The sequence below is a fragment of the Mastacembelus armatus genome, chromosome 16 (assembly GCF_900324485.2).
Source record: "Mastacembelus armatus chromosome 16, fMasArm1.2, whole genome shotgun sequence".
NCBI classification, from domain to species: domain Eukaryota; kingdom Metazoa; phylum Chordata; class Actinopteri; order Synbranchiformes; family Mastacembelidae; genus Mastacembelus; species Mastacembelus armatus.
The window spans coordinates 8010533-8027500 of NC_046648.1; the positions used below are offsets into that span (position 1 = coordinate 8010533).

The window sequence follows — 16968 nt, forward strand, 5'->3', positions numbered from 1 at the left end:
AATTGCAATTATTGATTGAATTAACAAATTAATTTTCCTAAATAAACTTTGAAAAAAATCTGATGTCACCAATGTCAGATGCATAAATCAGTCCAAACATAGAGGTTGCTTTTTAGTTTGGGTCTCAGGTTGTCCCATCCTCCAGCAGATCCCCGTGATCCTACATATACATGGGTGTAGATAATTATAGATAATGGATGGATGGATGGATGGATGGATGGGTTGGCCCATCCTTTTATCCATTTGCACGGATGCGTTCATGTGCTTCCCCGTCAGTTCCCTTGGTAGTGCATCTTACTGTGTGGGACATTCAAGTGCTTTTGATTTCTAACAACTTCGTACTTGTACTGGTTACTACCTTTATAGCGACTACAGCTTAGTCAGATGAAACTTGGAAACAAAAGTGCACTGGTGCAAAGGGTTACTGAAGACAAATTTTAGATCAACAGCCAATGCAGCTTTTTTTTTCCAAACGCACATTCTTGTCAGTTCCCATCGGTTCTCCGTGGTTATCAGATTTCCAACGTGACCTGAAGGCAGCGTCCAGTCCTCCAGACAAGAGCAGAAAGAGGGACCGAGCTGGAGCGGACTGCGGGAAACAGTCTCCCAATCCCCAACTGAATAGCTCCTACGACTGTCCATGTAGGCAGCTGTTACACGAACTCCTGGGCAGTTTGGGTAAGGGTTCGCGTTTCATTTTCCTCCTATTCTTAACTTTCTTTTTAGCACCGAAGTTGTTTCGGGCCCCCGTCCCGTGGGAGAGACCGAGCCAGGCATGTTTACTGTACTCTCTCCCCGCAGCTGGTGCCCGACTCTTGGAGAAACAGCTTTCCTGCCCGCGGTAAACTCACATATTTCTTAACTACTCTTGGATACACTAAGTTATGAAATTATGTGGGTTTATGTTTTTATTAGCCTGCACATGTAACGTTAGCGGGTTTGTTGATAGTAACGTGTCAGACTAAGACTTAGTATTGTCTTTTTAATCATTGCTAATATGCTAACCCGAAGAGCCAAAATGAGCGTTTTTACACTTATTATTTCAGTACAGCTCAGTGCACTTTAAAGTCCAGAGTCTGCGCTGTGAGAACTGTTGGATGTGGTTACTTTCATGTAATCAAAGCTGTGGTAATATTAGGTCAGCTCTTACCACAGTGATATAAACACAGCAGGGGTATAATTATTAAGCACCAATATTATAAGCAACGTATCTGTTTTTGTTAAAAAAAACAAAAAAACAACTTAAATCTTAATGTAAACAACTTCAATACACACATACATGTGCCAGCATACAAAATATAAGCAGAAGTAACAGACAAACTTAGTCCTATATACGCCCCTATAAAAGGCCCGACCTGTTGATACTTTGCTTTTGTGTCCGCTGGGAAAGTATTACTGTTTCTCAGGCAGTCAAACCTCTGTATGTAAGTACTATATGTATGTGAAACTGACACGTGAATGTGAAATTTAATGTGCATCAACAAGCTGAGACTTATTCTACTGAATCAGACTGGGTCTTTAACATTCCCCACCCTGTTTAAATGCATGCACTTAAAGTCTGCCAAAGGGATTGACTGGATTTCGGTCCCTTAATTCCTTGTACTTGATGTGTCTTCAAACAGTGCTTCCAAAACTAGAGCCTGGGGACGTCAAGAAACCTGTAGGGGTGCACAGTAAAAATGAGGAGTTGCTCAGTTTCATTCTTTAGTTGATGGTGCAGTTAGAGGCTGTTTTGATGATTGTGCTTGAGTCTATCTGGAGTCTTTGTAATAGTGTTTTAAACGTGATCTTCATGAATTGTGGGTTTGAAATTCAGTGAAATTGCTTTTATTTCAGGGATGTGGGATTCTGATCTGTGACCCAGAGGCACATGCTGACCAAACAGGGGGGCTAATGGGAAAGTTCTACCTGCAGGAACACCCACCTGCTCCATTGAGATGTCCCTAGGGGGAGTGAACTGTGGATGACAGCGTGAGTCAGTGGAATTCAACATTTGGGCCAAGATATTCTCACACCGAGCCAAAAAGAAACCTGTTCTAGTTTAGTCAAAAAAAACACAAGCTCACACACTCACTCCCAGTCAACCGTTGCAATGCTGATGCCAGGTCCTCTGTGGGTGTGCCTACCTCTGATATGGGTAGGTAGCTGTAATGCCCACAGCCTGTTTACCTGTGAGCCAATCAAAGTGCATCGGTGCTTAGAGATGCCCTACAACCTGACCTTCTTTCCCAACATGATGGAGCACTATGATCAGGATATTGCAGCCAGTCATATGGAGGTAAGTGGTTTTAATTATGGTTTGGGGTGGGCCAATTAATAAATATACAAATAAAGAAACCCACTGTTGGTGTAAACAGTATTTGGTAAAATTACAGCTTTTTAAGAAGAAACATTACATTAAAAAATTAAATTGCTGCTAACCCACCTTAAAAATCTCCTTATATTGATCTGTGATAGAAAGAATAGCTTCATGTGCTTGTAAGTAAGAATGATTAACACATTCAAAGCTAATGAATGGCATTATCAGTGTTATCATTAGGGTTAGTTATGGGTCCAGTCTATAAATGCCAGTGTCTGACTCCAGAAGTGCGTATTGATTGAACCTTAAGTATCATTTTGAATGGTCTTCAGCAAGCACACACAGAGAGTGCTGTCTAGTAAATAAACTGTTTAGTATTCTTGTGAACAGGATAGCTGTAAATCTCACTTTGAAATCTCAGCTGTCATAAATAATAGATGGTAAACTACACCCCACTGCCCCACGTACTAAAGATACTTTCTATTAAATCCAACAAATTACTGAACCTCAGTAATTTAAAGTCAGTAGTCCTACTAAGTCCAATCAGCTCTGAAGTTTTGAACACTGACAACAAAAAAAAAATGTCAACAGGTTAGATGACTGTTTGAACGTCATTACTACATGTCATTTAGGGTAATGTTGCTGAGCTTTCAATCTGGCGGCTTTGTGACGCTTTCTAAATAGATGTTGAAGAAATGAAAAATGTTAAGTTGGTTCCCGAGCACCCAGTGCAAAATCCATCAAAGCGCAAATATGCTGTACCTGCCGTACCTTGTTTTGGCTTGTCAAGCCTGTAAAAAAGAAGACGTGTAAGTACATCATCAGTACCTCCTGCATTAATGTTCCTCTTTGGATGTCACTTATTTCTGACAGTGTTGGTACTGTAATTTGACTTTAACGTGCTGTTAGACCTAGTGTTGTCTTGTGTCTCTTCCCAGCAGTGAACTCAGTTTCTGTAGTCCTGGCATTCCTGAACCCTAGGGTTTGGGTTACACACATTTGGTGTCAGAATGAAACAGCGATCTGATGAAGGAATCTTTTGTGTGGCATCTGGCAAAGGTATAGGCTTTCTTATTTCACAGCAGCATTGGCCACGGGCAACTTCATCGACTTTGTTGTGAGGACCCTTTGATTTTTGCAGGAAGGGGAGGGACACACCCAGTCTAACACAAAGCCTACCCTGCATACCACAAAGAGTATTCTCCCTCTGTTAATCACTCACTCATTTCCCCCCCGTACACAGTCTTACTTGCCAGGTGACAGGCTTACACTTTTGGGCCCACAGTCACTATTACGTTCTATGCGGAAGTCTCTGAAAATGTGCAGTGGTTTATCATAAAGCCCTGACACTGTAATCAAGCAGACCTGTGCTTTGTACAGAGCCCAGTCCAGGCCTATCAGTAGAATTTTCCGGAGGTGGGCCAACCTTTTTCCACTCTTGGTCCCAGATCCCACCAGTGCCTGCCAGTGTTTGAAACAGAAAAGTTTGAGATGTTAGAATACAAAGGAAATGGAAAGATGCATTGACAAACAAAACTTATGTGTTCAAAAGCTTGAGCAAAAGTTTGAAAAATGAATGTCTAGACATTTTTGAATGATTTAATCCTCAAAATTCTTGGCTGTGAAATTATCTGCAGAAGATTCTGCATTTAAAAGCACATCAGCTTGACTTTTGCCACTGATCCTGGTTGATCGCTGCTGAAATGAGGGCAGTTTTTGCAGTAATTCTGCTATAAAGCAAATAAAGTTCAGATTGTTGAGCAATGTGTAGGTGACTGACAAGGATTCCAGGACCTCCACCGGAGTGAAACAAGGATGCTTACTGTCAGAGGGGGCAAGGCCAGGCCTCAGAGACATGAGCCTACTGCCAGTCTCAGTTTCAGAAGCAAAAAAAGAGAAGAAACATTGAATAGTGATCTGTGTTGGAGAGTGTGTGTGTGTGTGTTCTGTGTACAAATATTGGCAGTATAGACTGACAGCAGTCTGTCTGCACACAAATATCTGATAACTATTATATCAGGTTAAAAAATTTCTCTTAAATGTCTACATAGTGAGAACAAAGTGTATTCTGGAGAGTAGGAGAGTAGCTGGTCTAAAGGCAATAATAAAGTTACCTGTGCATGTACTCAAAATCCAAAGATCCAGAAACAACCACATAGACATGATCCAGACTTGTTTGAGTGGAATGAAATTGCCTTCAGCATAAGCTCTGAATCCCTCTGATAAATTCGCACACCCTGTAGACATACTTAATACTGTGGCTCCTCAGCAGCCTTGACATACCATCAGCCCTGTGCTTTCCAGCCTTCCTGCCCTGTCTTGTGCACACTTATTTCCTGCCACCTATACTGCAACCCCCAGCCCCTCTCCACCCACCCTTGGGCCTTAGCTTCTTGACCAGTGTGTTGAAACGGAAGAATATGGTTTCCAGCTACTGAATGTGCCCCTTTGTGTGGAACTATCAAGCACTGCACAGCTCATCAAATGTAGTTAATGCTCTCTGTACCATAGTGGTCCCCAACATTTTTGATTTATAGTGAATGTTCTGTTAGTCTACGCATTATGACCAGGTCAAGCAAAGCATGTTTATTCTGTTACAGTTTTGTCCTGCAGGTTATAATAGTAAAACCATCCAGTTTATTACAAATAAGATTGAGGAAACTCCAAAATAATGTATATTGCTTTGTGTAGTATAATGGTTTTGCCTGCTTTGCTACACACTACTCTATTCCCATTTATGAACCCAGCGCCCCTTTTTAGATTACATTATTAATTTGAACCAGATTCTTTATGGGAAAAGTCATATATACTTCTTTATATAATAATAATAATAATAATAATAATAATAGTAATAATAATAATAATAATATTTATAATAATAAGTCCTCTCACTCACAAGATGTGAAACAGCACTTACCTTACAAACTTCCCAGTGGAAAGTCAAATACTAAAGATCTTATCTTTGTCTAAATTGTTTCTCCTAAAAATATGCAAGTTTATTTTAACACCAGTATGAGATTTTGATAAATTTGTCATACTTGTGAAAAGTAGCTCAGGGGAAATAAAGGTTTTTTTTTGCAGATTAACATCTAACATAAAACAATCAGATTTTATTTGTTTAAATTTCTTCTTTAGAGACTTAAGAAGTCATGCCATACCAAATTTAGCATGGACCTGTTGAATATTTTTGTTTATTGCTCTTGACTGTGTATAACAGATAGTACACTTAACCCTGACCTGAATAACAGACACAAACTCATTCTTCACTCAGAATTTGATTTAATTCTCAGGAATCAATGTAAAGTTGATTGTGAACAACACAGCTTTTGTCCCATTAATATAACAGGCATGTTTGTGTAATTTTTGATTAACTGGGTCATAACCTCTTAAACTTACAAAATGATTTTCAATATTATGTCACTTTTCTCTCCATCCTTAGCCATTTATGCCCCTGGCAAACCTGCGCTGCTCTCCAGATGTCCACCACTTCCTGTGCCAAGCCTTTATCCCAGCATGCACCGAAGAGAACAAGGTTATCCGTCCATGCCGAGAGCAGTGTGAGGCTGTTCTGTCCGACTGTAAGGAGGATATCCAAACCTTTGGTGTCACCTGGCCTCCTGAGCTACAGTGTGACAAGTGGGAAAACCTCAATTGCACAGAATTAGAGAGATACAAATGATTTCTGATCAATTAATTATGCTGATATTATCATTTTCCTTTAGGTTGGATCCATGTAACTCCCCTGGCGCCTCAGCACTACCTGCAACCACCCCTATCATCTCCTCATCAGCTAAGAGGGACTTGGGTTTCTGGTGTCCACTGCAGTTGAAGACCAAGCCGGGCCATGGATCATCGTTTCTGGGGGCTCAGGACTGTGCTCCACCTTGCTCCAACATGTACTTCAAACCCCACGACATTGACTTTGCAAAGAGTTTCATTGGTGTGTCCTCTATCATCTGTCTGGGAGCCACCCTCTTCACCTTCCTCACCTTCCTCATTGATGTCAAACGTTTTCGATACCCCGAGCGCCCCATAATCTTTTACGCCGTCTGCTACAGCTTTGTTTCGCTCATATACTTTATCGGTTTCCTACTGGGGAACAATGCATCCTGTACTAAAGCAGCCCATCTTTCAGGAGTGGACACAGTGGTGCTTGGCTCACAGAGCAAAGGCTGCACACTGCTTTTTATGCTCCTCTACTTCTTCTCCATCGCTGGAACTGTCTGGTGGGTCATACTCACCATCACATGGTTTCTGGCAGCTGGACCCAAGTGGAGCTGTGAGGCCATAGAGAAGAAAGCAGTAAGGCTTTTAAGAATGTGATTTGAGAATTCAGAAAATAAACTGAGCAAATGCAAGCTATTGGTGATCAGGATAATGTACACTGTTTATTATAGTCTTTCTCACTTCCTTTGTTTATAGGTGTGGTTCCACTCAGCTGCCTGGGGGATCCCCGGGGCGCTAACTGTCATGCTGCTCGCTCTGAACAAGGTCGAAGGGGACAACATCAGTGGGGTTTGCTTTGTGGGACTCTATGACCTGGACGCCCTACGCTACTTTGTGCTGGCTCCACTGTGTGTGGGCGTCATAGTCGGTCTTTTCCTCATCCTGGCAGGCATCGTTTCTCTCAACCATGTCCGGCAGGTCATTCAGCATGACGAGCGCAACCAGGAGAAGCTGAAGAAGTTCATGATCCGTATTGGTGTGTTCAGCTGCCTATATCTGGTCCCACTGGTCACCCTGCTAGCCTGCTACACCTACGAACAGAGTCACCGCAGCACCTGGGAGAATACATGGATCAATGACCGCTGTCAGGAGTACAGCATCCCCTGTTCCTACAAGGTAGCTGTGGCTTATTCACTTGCTGAATGTTTACAGCACTAGTTAGGACCAAGTGACATATCAAAAAAAGCTTTCCAAGTCCTCTGTTCAAAAGGCAAATTGTCAAGAACATTAAGTCATGTCACATTTTATTTATTTAGTCCAATTTATAGTCCAAATCACAAATGTGCACCAAGGTACACACATCTGAACTAAAAAGTTGTTCAGTGTGACCTATCTCTTCTCCCCCAAGAAGTGTGTATAATGTGTGTTATGTCAAATTTCAAGCTAATAAATATAATTATTTAAGCAAATGTTTCACAAGATGCCTGACATTCAATGCTTTCACTTTGATTTTTTTTTTTCAAAAGGCAGCTAACAGCATTACCAACAGGAAAAAAATGACAGATATATTACATTTCTCTTTATTTTAACATTTTATTTTTATTTACAATTCAATGATGATCAGGAGACAAGGGAAAAATCTAAGAAAATAAATAAAGAACAGTTCAAAATGAAAAAACTAGGTCAGCTCAGCTTCATTTGGTCTTGATTAAAAAATTTAATTTGTTCTAAACCACAAGGATTCTGTTTCCATGTGAATTTACTTTTTTGTTTCAGACAATAGAGCAGGTTCGCCCTGACCTCTCTCTGTTTTTGGTGAAATACTTGATGACGCTGGTGGTTGGAATATCTGCAGTATTCTGGGTCAGCAGCAAAAAGACGTGCTCGGAGTGGGCCTACTTCTTCAACAGGACCCGCAAAAAAGAGTAGGACTGCATCTCTTGTCCTGTTGTTCAAATTCAGTTCTCATAAGGAATAAATATGTAGTTTCAGTAAACATGGCATGTTCTGTGACCCACAGTCCCATCACTGAGAGCCGCCGGGTGCTCCAGGAGTCTTGTGAGTTCTTCCTCAAGCACAACAGCCGTGTCCAGCACAAGAAGAAGCACCACAAGCAGAGCTCCCACAAGCTCAAAGTGATCTCCAAGTCCATGGGCACCAGCACAGGGACCACACCCACAAGATCCCCCACTACTGCCAACCAAGGAACCTCTGTGCTCAGCAATCATGAACCCCACCTGCAAGGTTCTCTGTCTGAGGCTACAGCCAGGGAGCACCTGGACAGGGGCACCTCCAGTCGGAGTTCCAGAAGGGGGGAGAGAGAGGGAGGGGAGAGACGCAGCAAAGGGGGGAGCTCCAGTAGGGTCAGCAGCCGCTCAGAAAGCATGCACAAAGTCCCAGATGGAAGGTCAGTGAGACTACTTGCAGTACTTGTTGATGTACTAATAGACACTTCTATTGCATCTCAACAGCTCAGCTTGTAAATGGTGTCCTTGTTGTTTTTGCTGTTATAAAACTAAGTAATAAGCACCACTGGCTTCTGCTGTGTGTCCTGTCTGGTTCAGGATGACTCCGAGGAGCGAGCTGTCAGAGGCCAGACCAGTTCCCAGCGGGCAGCAGCATCCAGCTTTAAACCTGCCACACAGCAGCATCCAAGGCTCCACCCATCAGCTTGTGCATCAGGTCCCTGAGGAGAACAAGGACACAATGGACAACGGCTGCTGAGCTGTCTGAGCCTGAAGTTTGTTGGTCCATTAAAGCACCCATCCTTCATGATACCACTGACTCAGTGTCACAGCTAATGCTGACTGATGTATGTATTCATTTGGCTTGTCATACATCATGTAAGTGCCACCATCCATCAGATTATGATTGTATTGGTTACAGTTAGTGAAGCTTCACTGACAGCAATCTGTAGCATACCTCAGTGATTTCAGATGTGATATGTTGGACCAGAATCTGTGGGTTTTAACAGTCTATAGGTGTTCGATTTTTTTTTTTTTTTTTTTTTTTTTTTTTTTGGGTCATTGTGTCTTTCAGCTTTATTGAATTTTTGGCCTTAAACCTGAATGTTGTAGTAGCTGAGCTATATCCCTACTATATACACCTACTTCATTTTCTAGCATGCATTCGGTCTACTGGATTGTAGATTGCTAGCTCAGAATCAAAGCAAAGCAAGGTTATTTATGTAGCACAATTTCATACAAGAGGATATTACAAGTGCTTTACATAATGCAAAAAAGAAAACATTAGAACCAGCATGAAAACAAAGTGCATTTTAGAATGCATAGAAGAGGGATAGTATGCACACTAGTAAACAGTTGCAATATTTATGTAAATATTCTATTTTTTTAGAAACTCTTTGACTGGACTAGTCATTACACTGAATTTGGTTAGGGGTCATATTGCCAAACATTCAAATCTGTGGTAATAGTTTTTTGAATGTCTTATTGTGCTATTTAGAAAGGTGTTTTTTCTTGAAATTTTTGCAATACACAAAATGCTTTTTTTTCCTTCTCTGAAAAAAGGCATGCTCTTAAACTTGACATATTTGATTTTTGTTAGTTTTCCTTAAAGATGTACTTTCATTTTTCTACATATTCGCTTACTATGTAAACACTCCAGTGGTTGTTCCCTTTATGTGTCCTCAAAGATATGTCCTGTGAATTTGGATATAGTATAGATTTATAGTTTTCTGGAGAGAATGTGCCTTCCTTTGAGTGGTTCATCATCTTTGAAGAACCTGCAGATGTTTCACATGTGTCACATCTGTGTTCTTGGTGTAGGTATATATTCATAGGATTTTCAGTCAAATTGAAGACACAAAAAGGCTTTGCACAATTTGTCATTAGATACACTAATTGCTGTGTTAAGTATGAACAGTCATTAACGAATAACAAACAGGATTTGGGAATTTGTTCAGGGCTTATCAGTAACATATGCCTTCCCATCAAGTATTTCCAGACCTGCTTCTGTGATGTATTTGAACATCTGTCATGCTGGACTGTGTGTTTGGCTGTGGCTTCCCTTTATTATACACACACACACACATTTTATATGGCTCACATGACATTTTTAATAACACTAATTAAAAGGGAATCTGTGTCAATTTATTTCTACTGTATATTGTTATATTGCTGGAATGTAAACAGGGGTCTCGCCTAATGTAGTCTCAAATGCTCTATACAGTTCTGTGAGCTGTTACACTGCTTTTGTGTAGCCAATATTTACAGTATAATTTTGTATGCAAACAATTTCATTTTGATAAAATTTGGAATAATAAAAAAGTAAAGCCAGCTCTGTCTTTGTATTTGCATACACGCCAGTGATTATATTAGATGTTAGTATAGAATTGACTTAAACGCCAGTAATATCTTGCACATGCTAAAAAGTGGACATGTGCCCAGAAAGTACATTGAAGGGCACTATTAACGCGGTTTTAGTACACTGGCGCGCTTATACGAGTACACGAGTACATATGTCATAGCGATGTGTTTTTGCTTAGAGTGCGTTTCTGCAAGTTGGCTCCTTCCCCCCTCGTCCTGCCCCCCCTGGCTGGATCTGGAGTCAAACTGTCGCCTCAGTTCTCAGAGGGAGCGCGCACAGTTGATCGGCTGTCTGCTCAATGATGTCTCGTCTTGTTGCGCGCCTGCTGCTGCTCGTCTTCTTGGCTTCGCCTCTTTATGGCGTGGAAAAGGTGAGAAACAGAGGATACCGAAAGGATCCTGACGCTGACAAGGTAAGGACGATTAGATAAGAGAGAGATGAGAACCATACAGCCGCTCTGATCATTTCTAAAAGTAGCTATGTGGCATTTCCAAGCGAGAGTTGCTGTATGCTCTGTGGACGGGTTTTCTAACTTCACATGGGAAAACGATTATTTGATGTATTTGCAATTTTGCTGGCAAAGTTCTTTGAACTCATTCTGGGATGGCTTTTCTTTGTGTCATATCTTTAAACGACTGATTTCCCAACAAAGAAAAAAAAGTAATATGTTGATTCATCCACACTTCTAGTTCATTGACAGCACTGACAGCTGAACTCCATCCAAACTTATAGTGCAATGAGTGTGGTCTCCACTTTGACAAAAATGCCACCAATGAGGAGTGCTGCTATATAGTTGCTGTATGGGTCAGCTGGTTCCCTATTATTCCAGGTTTGGCTGTTCTCCAGCAGACTGAATGGACAGAAAAAAAAAAAAAAATCCCAAGCAGGAAGTTGGGGTCTGGCTCATACTGTCTGAATGCCTTTCTTTGTTATCTCTCTGCCTGTCTGACAGATTTTTTAAAATGGCTTCTGTATGTTTAAAATAGGAGGTGGGTGAGATTCATATTTTAAAGCTGATAAATGTCTAAATTATCTTTATTAAAATTCAGACTATCTTTGCACAGAACTATAAAAACAGATAGGGTGAAGGAGTGGAGGAGCAGAGTGGACACATTTCTTTAACCTCCTGGGAGTCAAGTGGAAGTGAAACTGGTGTTTCTTTTTCTGGGATTGTGTGGAGTCCCCTCAGGCACGTTTACAAATCTGAGAACACTCTGAGAACCACAGGCACTTTGCTCTTCATTGTCCTCAAACCTAATTCCACATTTTACACCACAGTGGAAAGATATAATGAATAGCATCCTGTGTTGCCATCTGTATCTAGTGCACTGGAAATGATGCAGAAAAGCCCAACTGCACCACGCACTCTGGAGATGGAAGATCTGCTTATTCCAACATGGTAATCATAGAGTCCTATTTTGCATCCTACTGAGAACTTCTAGAAACTCTCATAACCATGTATTATATCCACACTCTGCATGCTCTAGGAGAGCTTCAGTCCTTGCTTCAGCACTTACTAATGCATGAATCCTCAGCACTCGGAGGCAAATGCAGCCTTTATGCTTCAGATACAGTAATGGACTGTGTGCTACTAATCTACAGTGGGGCTGGAGCGTAATTCATGCAGGCAGGCAGCAGCACTATAGAAACACTCACTGGAAGCAAAACTCAGCTGTGTGGTTAAGTGAACAGAGGTTCCTTTCATTATTCTGCTTTGAAAGGTCTCCAAAATTTCAAGCCTTAATAAAACTGAGACCCCCCCCCCCCCCCCCCTTGCATGCATCATTTGCATCATTTCGCCTCCAATTTAGCTGAGGTTTTGGGAAAATTTGTCCCTTTTTCTTGAGGATGGTTACAGCACATGCATACCAACCCACAACCTACTGCTTTCATCACAGCCTTCCCAGTTTCCTGTAGAAATGATGTCAGTTCTCACATCTCCAGGTTGCTCCAGCATTGCCCCTTAATGGCTAAAACAGACTCTCGACCATCTGTTCTACAGCAGCTGAGGTTAAAATACTGGAATTCTCTCTACATTTGGCATTTTTCAGATTCATAGCCTCTAATGTAGATTTTTCTGCTTCAGCTCCAGAGACTCAAGTTGGGACAAGAAACTGGAGTAAACAGTCTTTGTTCTCTCCTGCTGTGGGACTTAATGTCTTTTGGCTATGTGCCCCCTGTAACTGTTCCACAGCTGCATGCTGAGCAAAAATGACCCAACAAAAACCCATACCCAAATGTTTTTGGCATCAGTTGTTTGCTTAAGGGGCGAGGACACACTTCATTGTGTCAGGTTACTTCAGTCCTGACTAGAGAATGAGAATATGACAATTAAACGTCACGGAACCAAAATAGATTAGATAAGATCTAAAAAAAAAAAAAAACTTTGAACAGTTAACCCACACATTGCAGTTTGTTGCTCAAAATGTGTTTTTGAAGAACAGATTACATAAAGCCATTTGGAACTTCACTGTGTCTGTATATGGTCGGCATTGGCAGGCAGCCTCGTCTCTGTGACTGTGTGTGTGAGTGTGTGTTTGAGTCAGCCTGAGTAAGATGCAGCATCTGTTTAAACATAGCAGGAGATTCAGCAGGGCAATGAATCACACCGAGAGCTGGGTGGCTAGACAACTTAGTTTAGGCCATCAACAAGCCTTCAGTTCATCAACACATCATCTGTCATTCACTCGCTTCATGGTTGCTGGTTCTATTGCTTTGCTTTGGTTGTGATCATGTTTCTAGCCTTATTTCAGCCCAATGGCAGGGCATTTGTTTCATTTGACTAGTAAATGGGGTATAATCTGGCTTCCTGTGGTGGTGTTTGAATGGATGGCAGCATTAAGGTGTCTATGGTGCATGCAGCCCAAAGATGGATTTACCCCTGAAAGAAAAGAAAAAAAAGTCTGAAACAGGAAGTTTGACAATAGACAGCTGGTGTACAATTTCTTTTCATCAACTTCCACCTACTCTTCTTCTCCTCTTTGTTTGTTCAGTATGGCAGCTGCATGCAGGGGCCAGCAGGCACCTCTGGAAGAGATGGCAACCCCGGTACCAACGGCATCCCTGGAACGCCAGGCATCCCTGGCCGAGATGGGCTCAAGGGTGAAAAAGGCGAGTGCGTTAGCGAGATCTTCGAGGAGCCCTGGAGGCCCAACTACAAGCAGTGCGCCTGGAACGCTCTGAATTATGGGATTGATCTGGGCAAAATAGTTGTAAGTATCTTCAGGGCAACATGTTTCCGAGGAATGTGGGTGTTTAAGTATTTTACACATTCACATAAATGCTGCACAGCCTGCACAATGCATATCAGTGGCACAACTTCCCCGCGGTGTGTTGCAGGACTGTACGTTCACCAAACTGCGTTCAGACAGCTCTCTCAGAGTCCTCTTCAGCGGTTCCCTAAGGCTCAAGTGCAAGAACGCATGCTGCCAGAGGTGGTACTTCACTTTCAATGGAGCGGAGTGTACAGGACCCCTGCCCATAGAGTCAATCATCTACTTAGATCAAGGAAGCCCTGAGCTCAACTCAACTATCAACATCCACAGAACATCCTCAGGTGCAGCATCATACATTATTTTTTGTATGCAATAAATAACCCCCCCCCCCCAAACACATTCTCCAAACACATTCTCCAAGAAGATTGGGAAAGAAGTTTTTTGCTTCTAGTTTCGATTTAGATGAGGAAAATCATTACTGCCATGTCTGTATCTACACTAAATATGTAGTTAGAGCCATCAGCCAGAAGTAGTGACTTCCCTCACTGGTTGCCTTCAGGAAGGTCTTTTTCCTGGCTTGTCTTTTGTTACCTACAGACACAGACCAGCTGTTTCCCCAGTGTCAAACTGTTCCTCTAAGTGGATATTTAATTGCTGTGGATCATAAAAGGCCTCGTCAACAATTTGCAAAGTTTAAAACGAAGTTGCACCCAAACAGTTAGGTTTTTAAAAGTTCACCACTGTCTCAGAAACCGGAGCAATTAACAATTTCCGTCTCTTTGTTTTTTTTCCCTCTGCAGTTGAAGGGCTGTGTGAGGGCGTCAAAGCAGGGTTGGTGGATGTGGCTGTGTGGGTGGGGACATGCGCTGACTATCCAAGAGGTGACGCATCTACAGGGTGGAATTCAGTATCCAGGATTATCATTGAGGAACTGCCTAAATAAAAAACAGAAGTTAGAAAGCAGGGAGGGACCAGCCATGGTAGTATAACAGCATGTTATCCAGCCCTCTAAAATGATCAGGTATGGTTTCTGCTGAGGCGTCACAGCATCACTGATGGTAACTTGAATGTTTTTTTGTTAAAATTCCATACTAGCTGACAGGCTATAAACAAGGATACCGTATCAGTCTGCTAGTAATAAACTTTGTACTGTAGCTTTTCTCGTCAGTGCTGTCAGACCAAAGTAACCATTAAACAAGCGCGACGAGACATTGACAAAGCTTAGACTGTGTACTCATGTGTGTCTTGTTTATATTCATTATTACTGTTAATAAAGTTATCTTTTTGTAAAGAATCTAATCCTGATGTGACTATCTAATTACTGCAGTCTTTGAAATGCCATGTACTTAAATGAATATACTCACAAATAATACATTTACTCCATTTACTGTACAAAATACAATGGCGAAAAAGCCAATTATAACAAAATGTTATAAAGCCATCCAGTGACAATTTGTTCTTAGAAAATAATAACATTAAAAGTATGACTTTCCTGAAAAATGTGTTGTGTAAACTACACACAACAAAATAACTTAAGAGACAAACTAATGTTATGCACAGATGCAATGCTTTGATAATTAGGCTTTCATATTTCATCCAACATGTCAAATGTAAACATAACTCCTAGAAGGAAATATTTCATTTATCTATGTATATGCCTAAAACAGAGTTACATATCCCATTAAAAAAAAAAAAAGGTACCCTCACAGTGGCATTATCTCCACTGGGGCAAACAGCAACATATTTCTTCCCTGTGTTCAGGTTATGATTAATTAGAAAACTAAGACATTTTTGTCATATTTCAGTGACAATCCAGAATTTGAAATGATTCTGTTTCCCCTGTTTGAAAACAGGACCAAAGGACAGTTTGTCATGCACATATGGAGCACTAGGAGCTCCGTTTTGGTCTCTGTATGTTGGTGTGGCACCAAGCTCAGAGGTTTTTTGCAGCTGTCCGGGCCTCACGCAAGCCTCATTTATTTTGTCCCAAAAGAAAGCGAGATACATTCTCGTAAACTACAAAGGTGATGCAGCAGGCTGGAGTAACGCGTATCACATTGGGGATGATGCCTTTGTAGAAACCGTAGATCCCTTCGTTCCTGTGGAAAAAGTGGCAAAATCATAAGCATGAGTCAAATGACATGTGATAGCCAGATACAGAAACAGAAGACAGCAGAATGATTGGTCCTTTGTGTACAGATCAGTAGGATACCTCCATGTCCGTCTGATGACATCAATAACTCCACTGTATCTGTTGTGTTGGTCTTGTAGACGAGCTCGCACCACCTGATATGGGTATGTTGTGACCACAGCAAATATTTTGGATAATGCTGCCATTGTGATATATTCCAACGCATTCTGTTTACACAGGCAGACAAATAGACAAAGACTGTGAGATTGAGAAATTAGCAGAGAAGAACAGGAAAACTGATGAGTCACTTCTTTAACTGCAGCTAATCAACTGTGTGTTCAGTTTTATTAAACTGAAAGGTTCCGAGCCTTATACTTCAGCTTTATGAAACACTGCATTTCCAGTCTGTCTGGCTCATGGAGTTAATGACTCACCAACTTTACATCTGAAGGCACTTTCTTATATTTGTTGTAGTCTCTCTTGAGCTCTTCATAGGCCATGAACTGCAGAGCTCCATGAGATGTACCAAACAGACCAGGAACAAAACCCTAAGAAAAGCATACAATCTATGTTGGCAAACTCACATAACCACAATGATTGTCTATTAATAGAAAAGGGCATGATGTCTGTAGCTCGGTCTGTACTTCGTCAGGTTGTCACTATGCAATTACGCAGTCATCCTGCCAAGCAAATAAAGCTGAAGGACCTAAAGTACAACCTAACATTTCTGTAAATTATTGCCATTATCTGGAGTTTTCAGTGCCCTACTACAAACAAGACAGGGTTGCAATGCCCTCTAGTGGAGAACCAATCTTTATGAACCATAAAAAACATTAGGAAAGCAGTCTCTGCTGCAAATTTGGCTCCTCCTCTTGTGACAATCGCCGCACATGTATTGCTTTCACTCTTGTCTAATATTTCATGAATTTTTACATTGCACTGAAGTCCAAAAATAGACTGATGTACCTTATATAGTCCCGGGACTCCCTCATGGCGGTAGATCTTGACCAGAGCATCCACCATTCCCTTGTACTGTTTACTGGTTGAGTCAGCATTGTACTGCAGCACCAGCCGGGTCTTGGTCACCCAAATTGGGTTGGTTATGGTGAGAGTTAGGATGCCTTGGTGAGGACAAGTAGGGAACTGTCAGTCATACTATGACGTGCAGCTACATTATTAAATGTGCACAATTGTTAATAAATACAACCAAAACTGCAACAGGATCTGGTTCCAGGTTCATTTGCCTCGAAACTAAATATAAAAGAGACTTGATCTAAGGGAATTTGATCTGCCACACTAAATAGGCCCTATTTTACCATTAACTTTGAGCA

General features: G+C 41.4%; 3 protein-coding genes across 5 annotated transcripts in view; 2 read left to right on the plus strand and 1 right to left on the minus strand.

The window, feature by feature from the left end:
* The first annotated feature begins 521 nt into the window (after positions 1–521).
* Positions 522–10260, plus strand: fzd6 (frizzled class receptor 6). Its single transcript, XM_026294068.2, has 8 exons — positions 522–678; positions 1837–2278; positions 5739–5935; positions 6022–6601; positions 6722–7141; positions 7742–7890; positions 7986–8372; positions 8530–10260. Exons 2-8 carry the CDS (start codon positions 2093–2095, stop codon positions 8687–8689), a joined length of 2079 nt encoding a protein of 692 aa, XP_026149853.1. The 5' UTR covers positions 522–678; positions 1837–2092; the 3' UTR covers positions 8690–10260.
* A 274-nt stretch (positions 10261–10534) lies between these two features.
* LOC113122613 (collagen triple helix repeat-containing protein 1) lies at positions 10535–14805 on the plus strand. 3 transcript variants are annotated; one of them, XM_026294073.2, is made up of 5 exons: positions 10535–10703; positions 11616–11690; positions 13285–13503; positions 13631–13847; positions 14307–14805. In XM_026294073.2, exons 1-5 carry the CDS (start codon positions 10590–10592, stop codon positions 14447–14449), a joined length of 768 nt encoding a protein of 255 aa, XP_026149858.1. In that variant the 5' UTR covers positions 10535–10589; the 3' UTR covers positions 14450–14805. The 3 variants fall into 3 exon arrangements, with proteins under 3 accessions (XP_026149858.1, XP_026149859.1, XP_026149860.1); XM_026294074.2 differs by lacking the exon at positions 11616–11690; XM_026294075.2 differs by lacking the exon at positions 11616–11690 and having other exon boundaries at positions 10544–10661.
* Positions 14806–14876: 71 nt separating this feature from the next.
* The window catches only part of LOC113122446 (mitochondrial folate transporter/carrier), a 3482-nt gene continuing 1390 nt past the window's right edge, over positions 14877–16968 (minus strand). The window contains exons 4-7 of the mRNA XM_026293807.1: positions 16604–16758; positions 16072–16185; positions 15719–15864; positions 14877–15605 (exon numbers count right to left, since the gene is read on the minus strand). Of these exons, the coding sequence (XP_026149592.1) occupies positions 15479–15605; positions 15719–15864; positions 16072–16185; positions 16604–16758 (542 nt within the window). The 3' untranslated portion in view covers positions 14877–15478. The remainder of the gene's footprint in view (positions 15606–15718; positions 15865–16071; positions 16186–16603; positions 16759–16968) is intronic.

Coding starts and splice junctions, on each gene's coding strand:
- LOC113122613 (XM_026294073.2), top strand. CDS start 10,590: ATGATGTCTCGTCTTGTTGCGCGCCTGCTGCTGCTCGTCTTCTTGGCT. Junction 10,704..11,615: donor AGGATCCTGACGCTGACAAG/GTAAGGACGATT, acceptor ATCTGTATCTAG/TGCACTGGAAATGATGCAGA. Junction 13,504..13,630: donor TTGATCTGGGCAAAATAGTT/GTAAGTATCTTC, acceptor GGTGTGTTGCAG/GACTGTACGTTCACCAAACT.
- fzd6 (XM_026294068.2), top strand. CDS start 2,093: ATGCTGATGCCAGGTCCTCTGTGGGTGTGCCTACCTCTGATATGGGTA. Junction 2,279..5,738: donor TTGCAGCCAGTCATATGGAG/GTAAGTGGTTTT, acceptor CTCCATCCTTAG/CCATTTATGCCCCTGGCAAA. Junction 8,373..8,529: donor CACAAAGTCCCAGATGGAAG/GTCAGTGAGACT, acceptor TGTCTGGTTCAG/GATGACTCCGAGGAGCGAGC.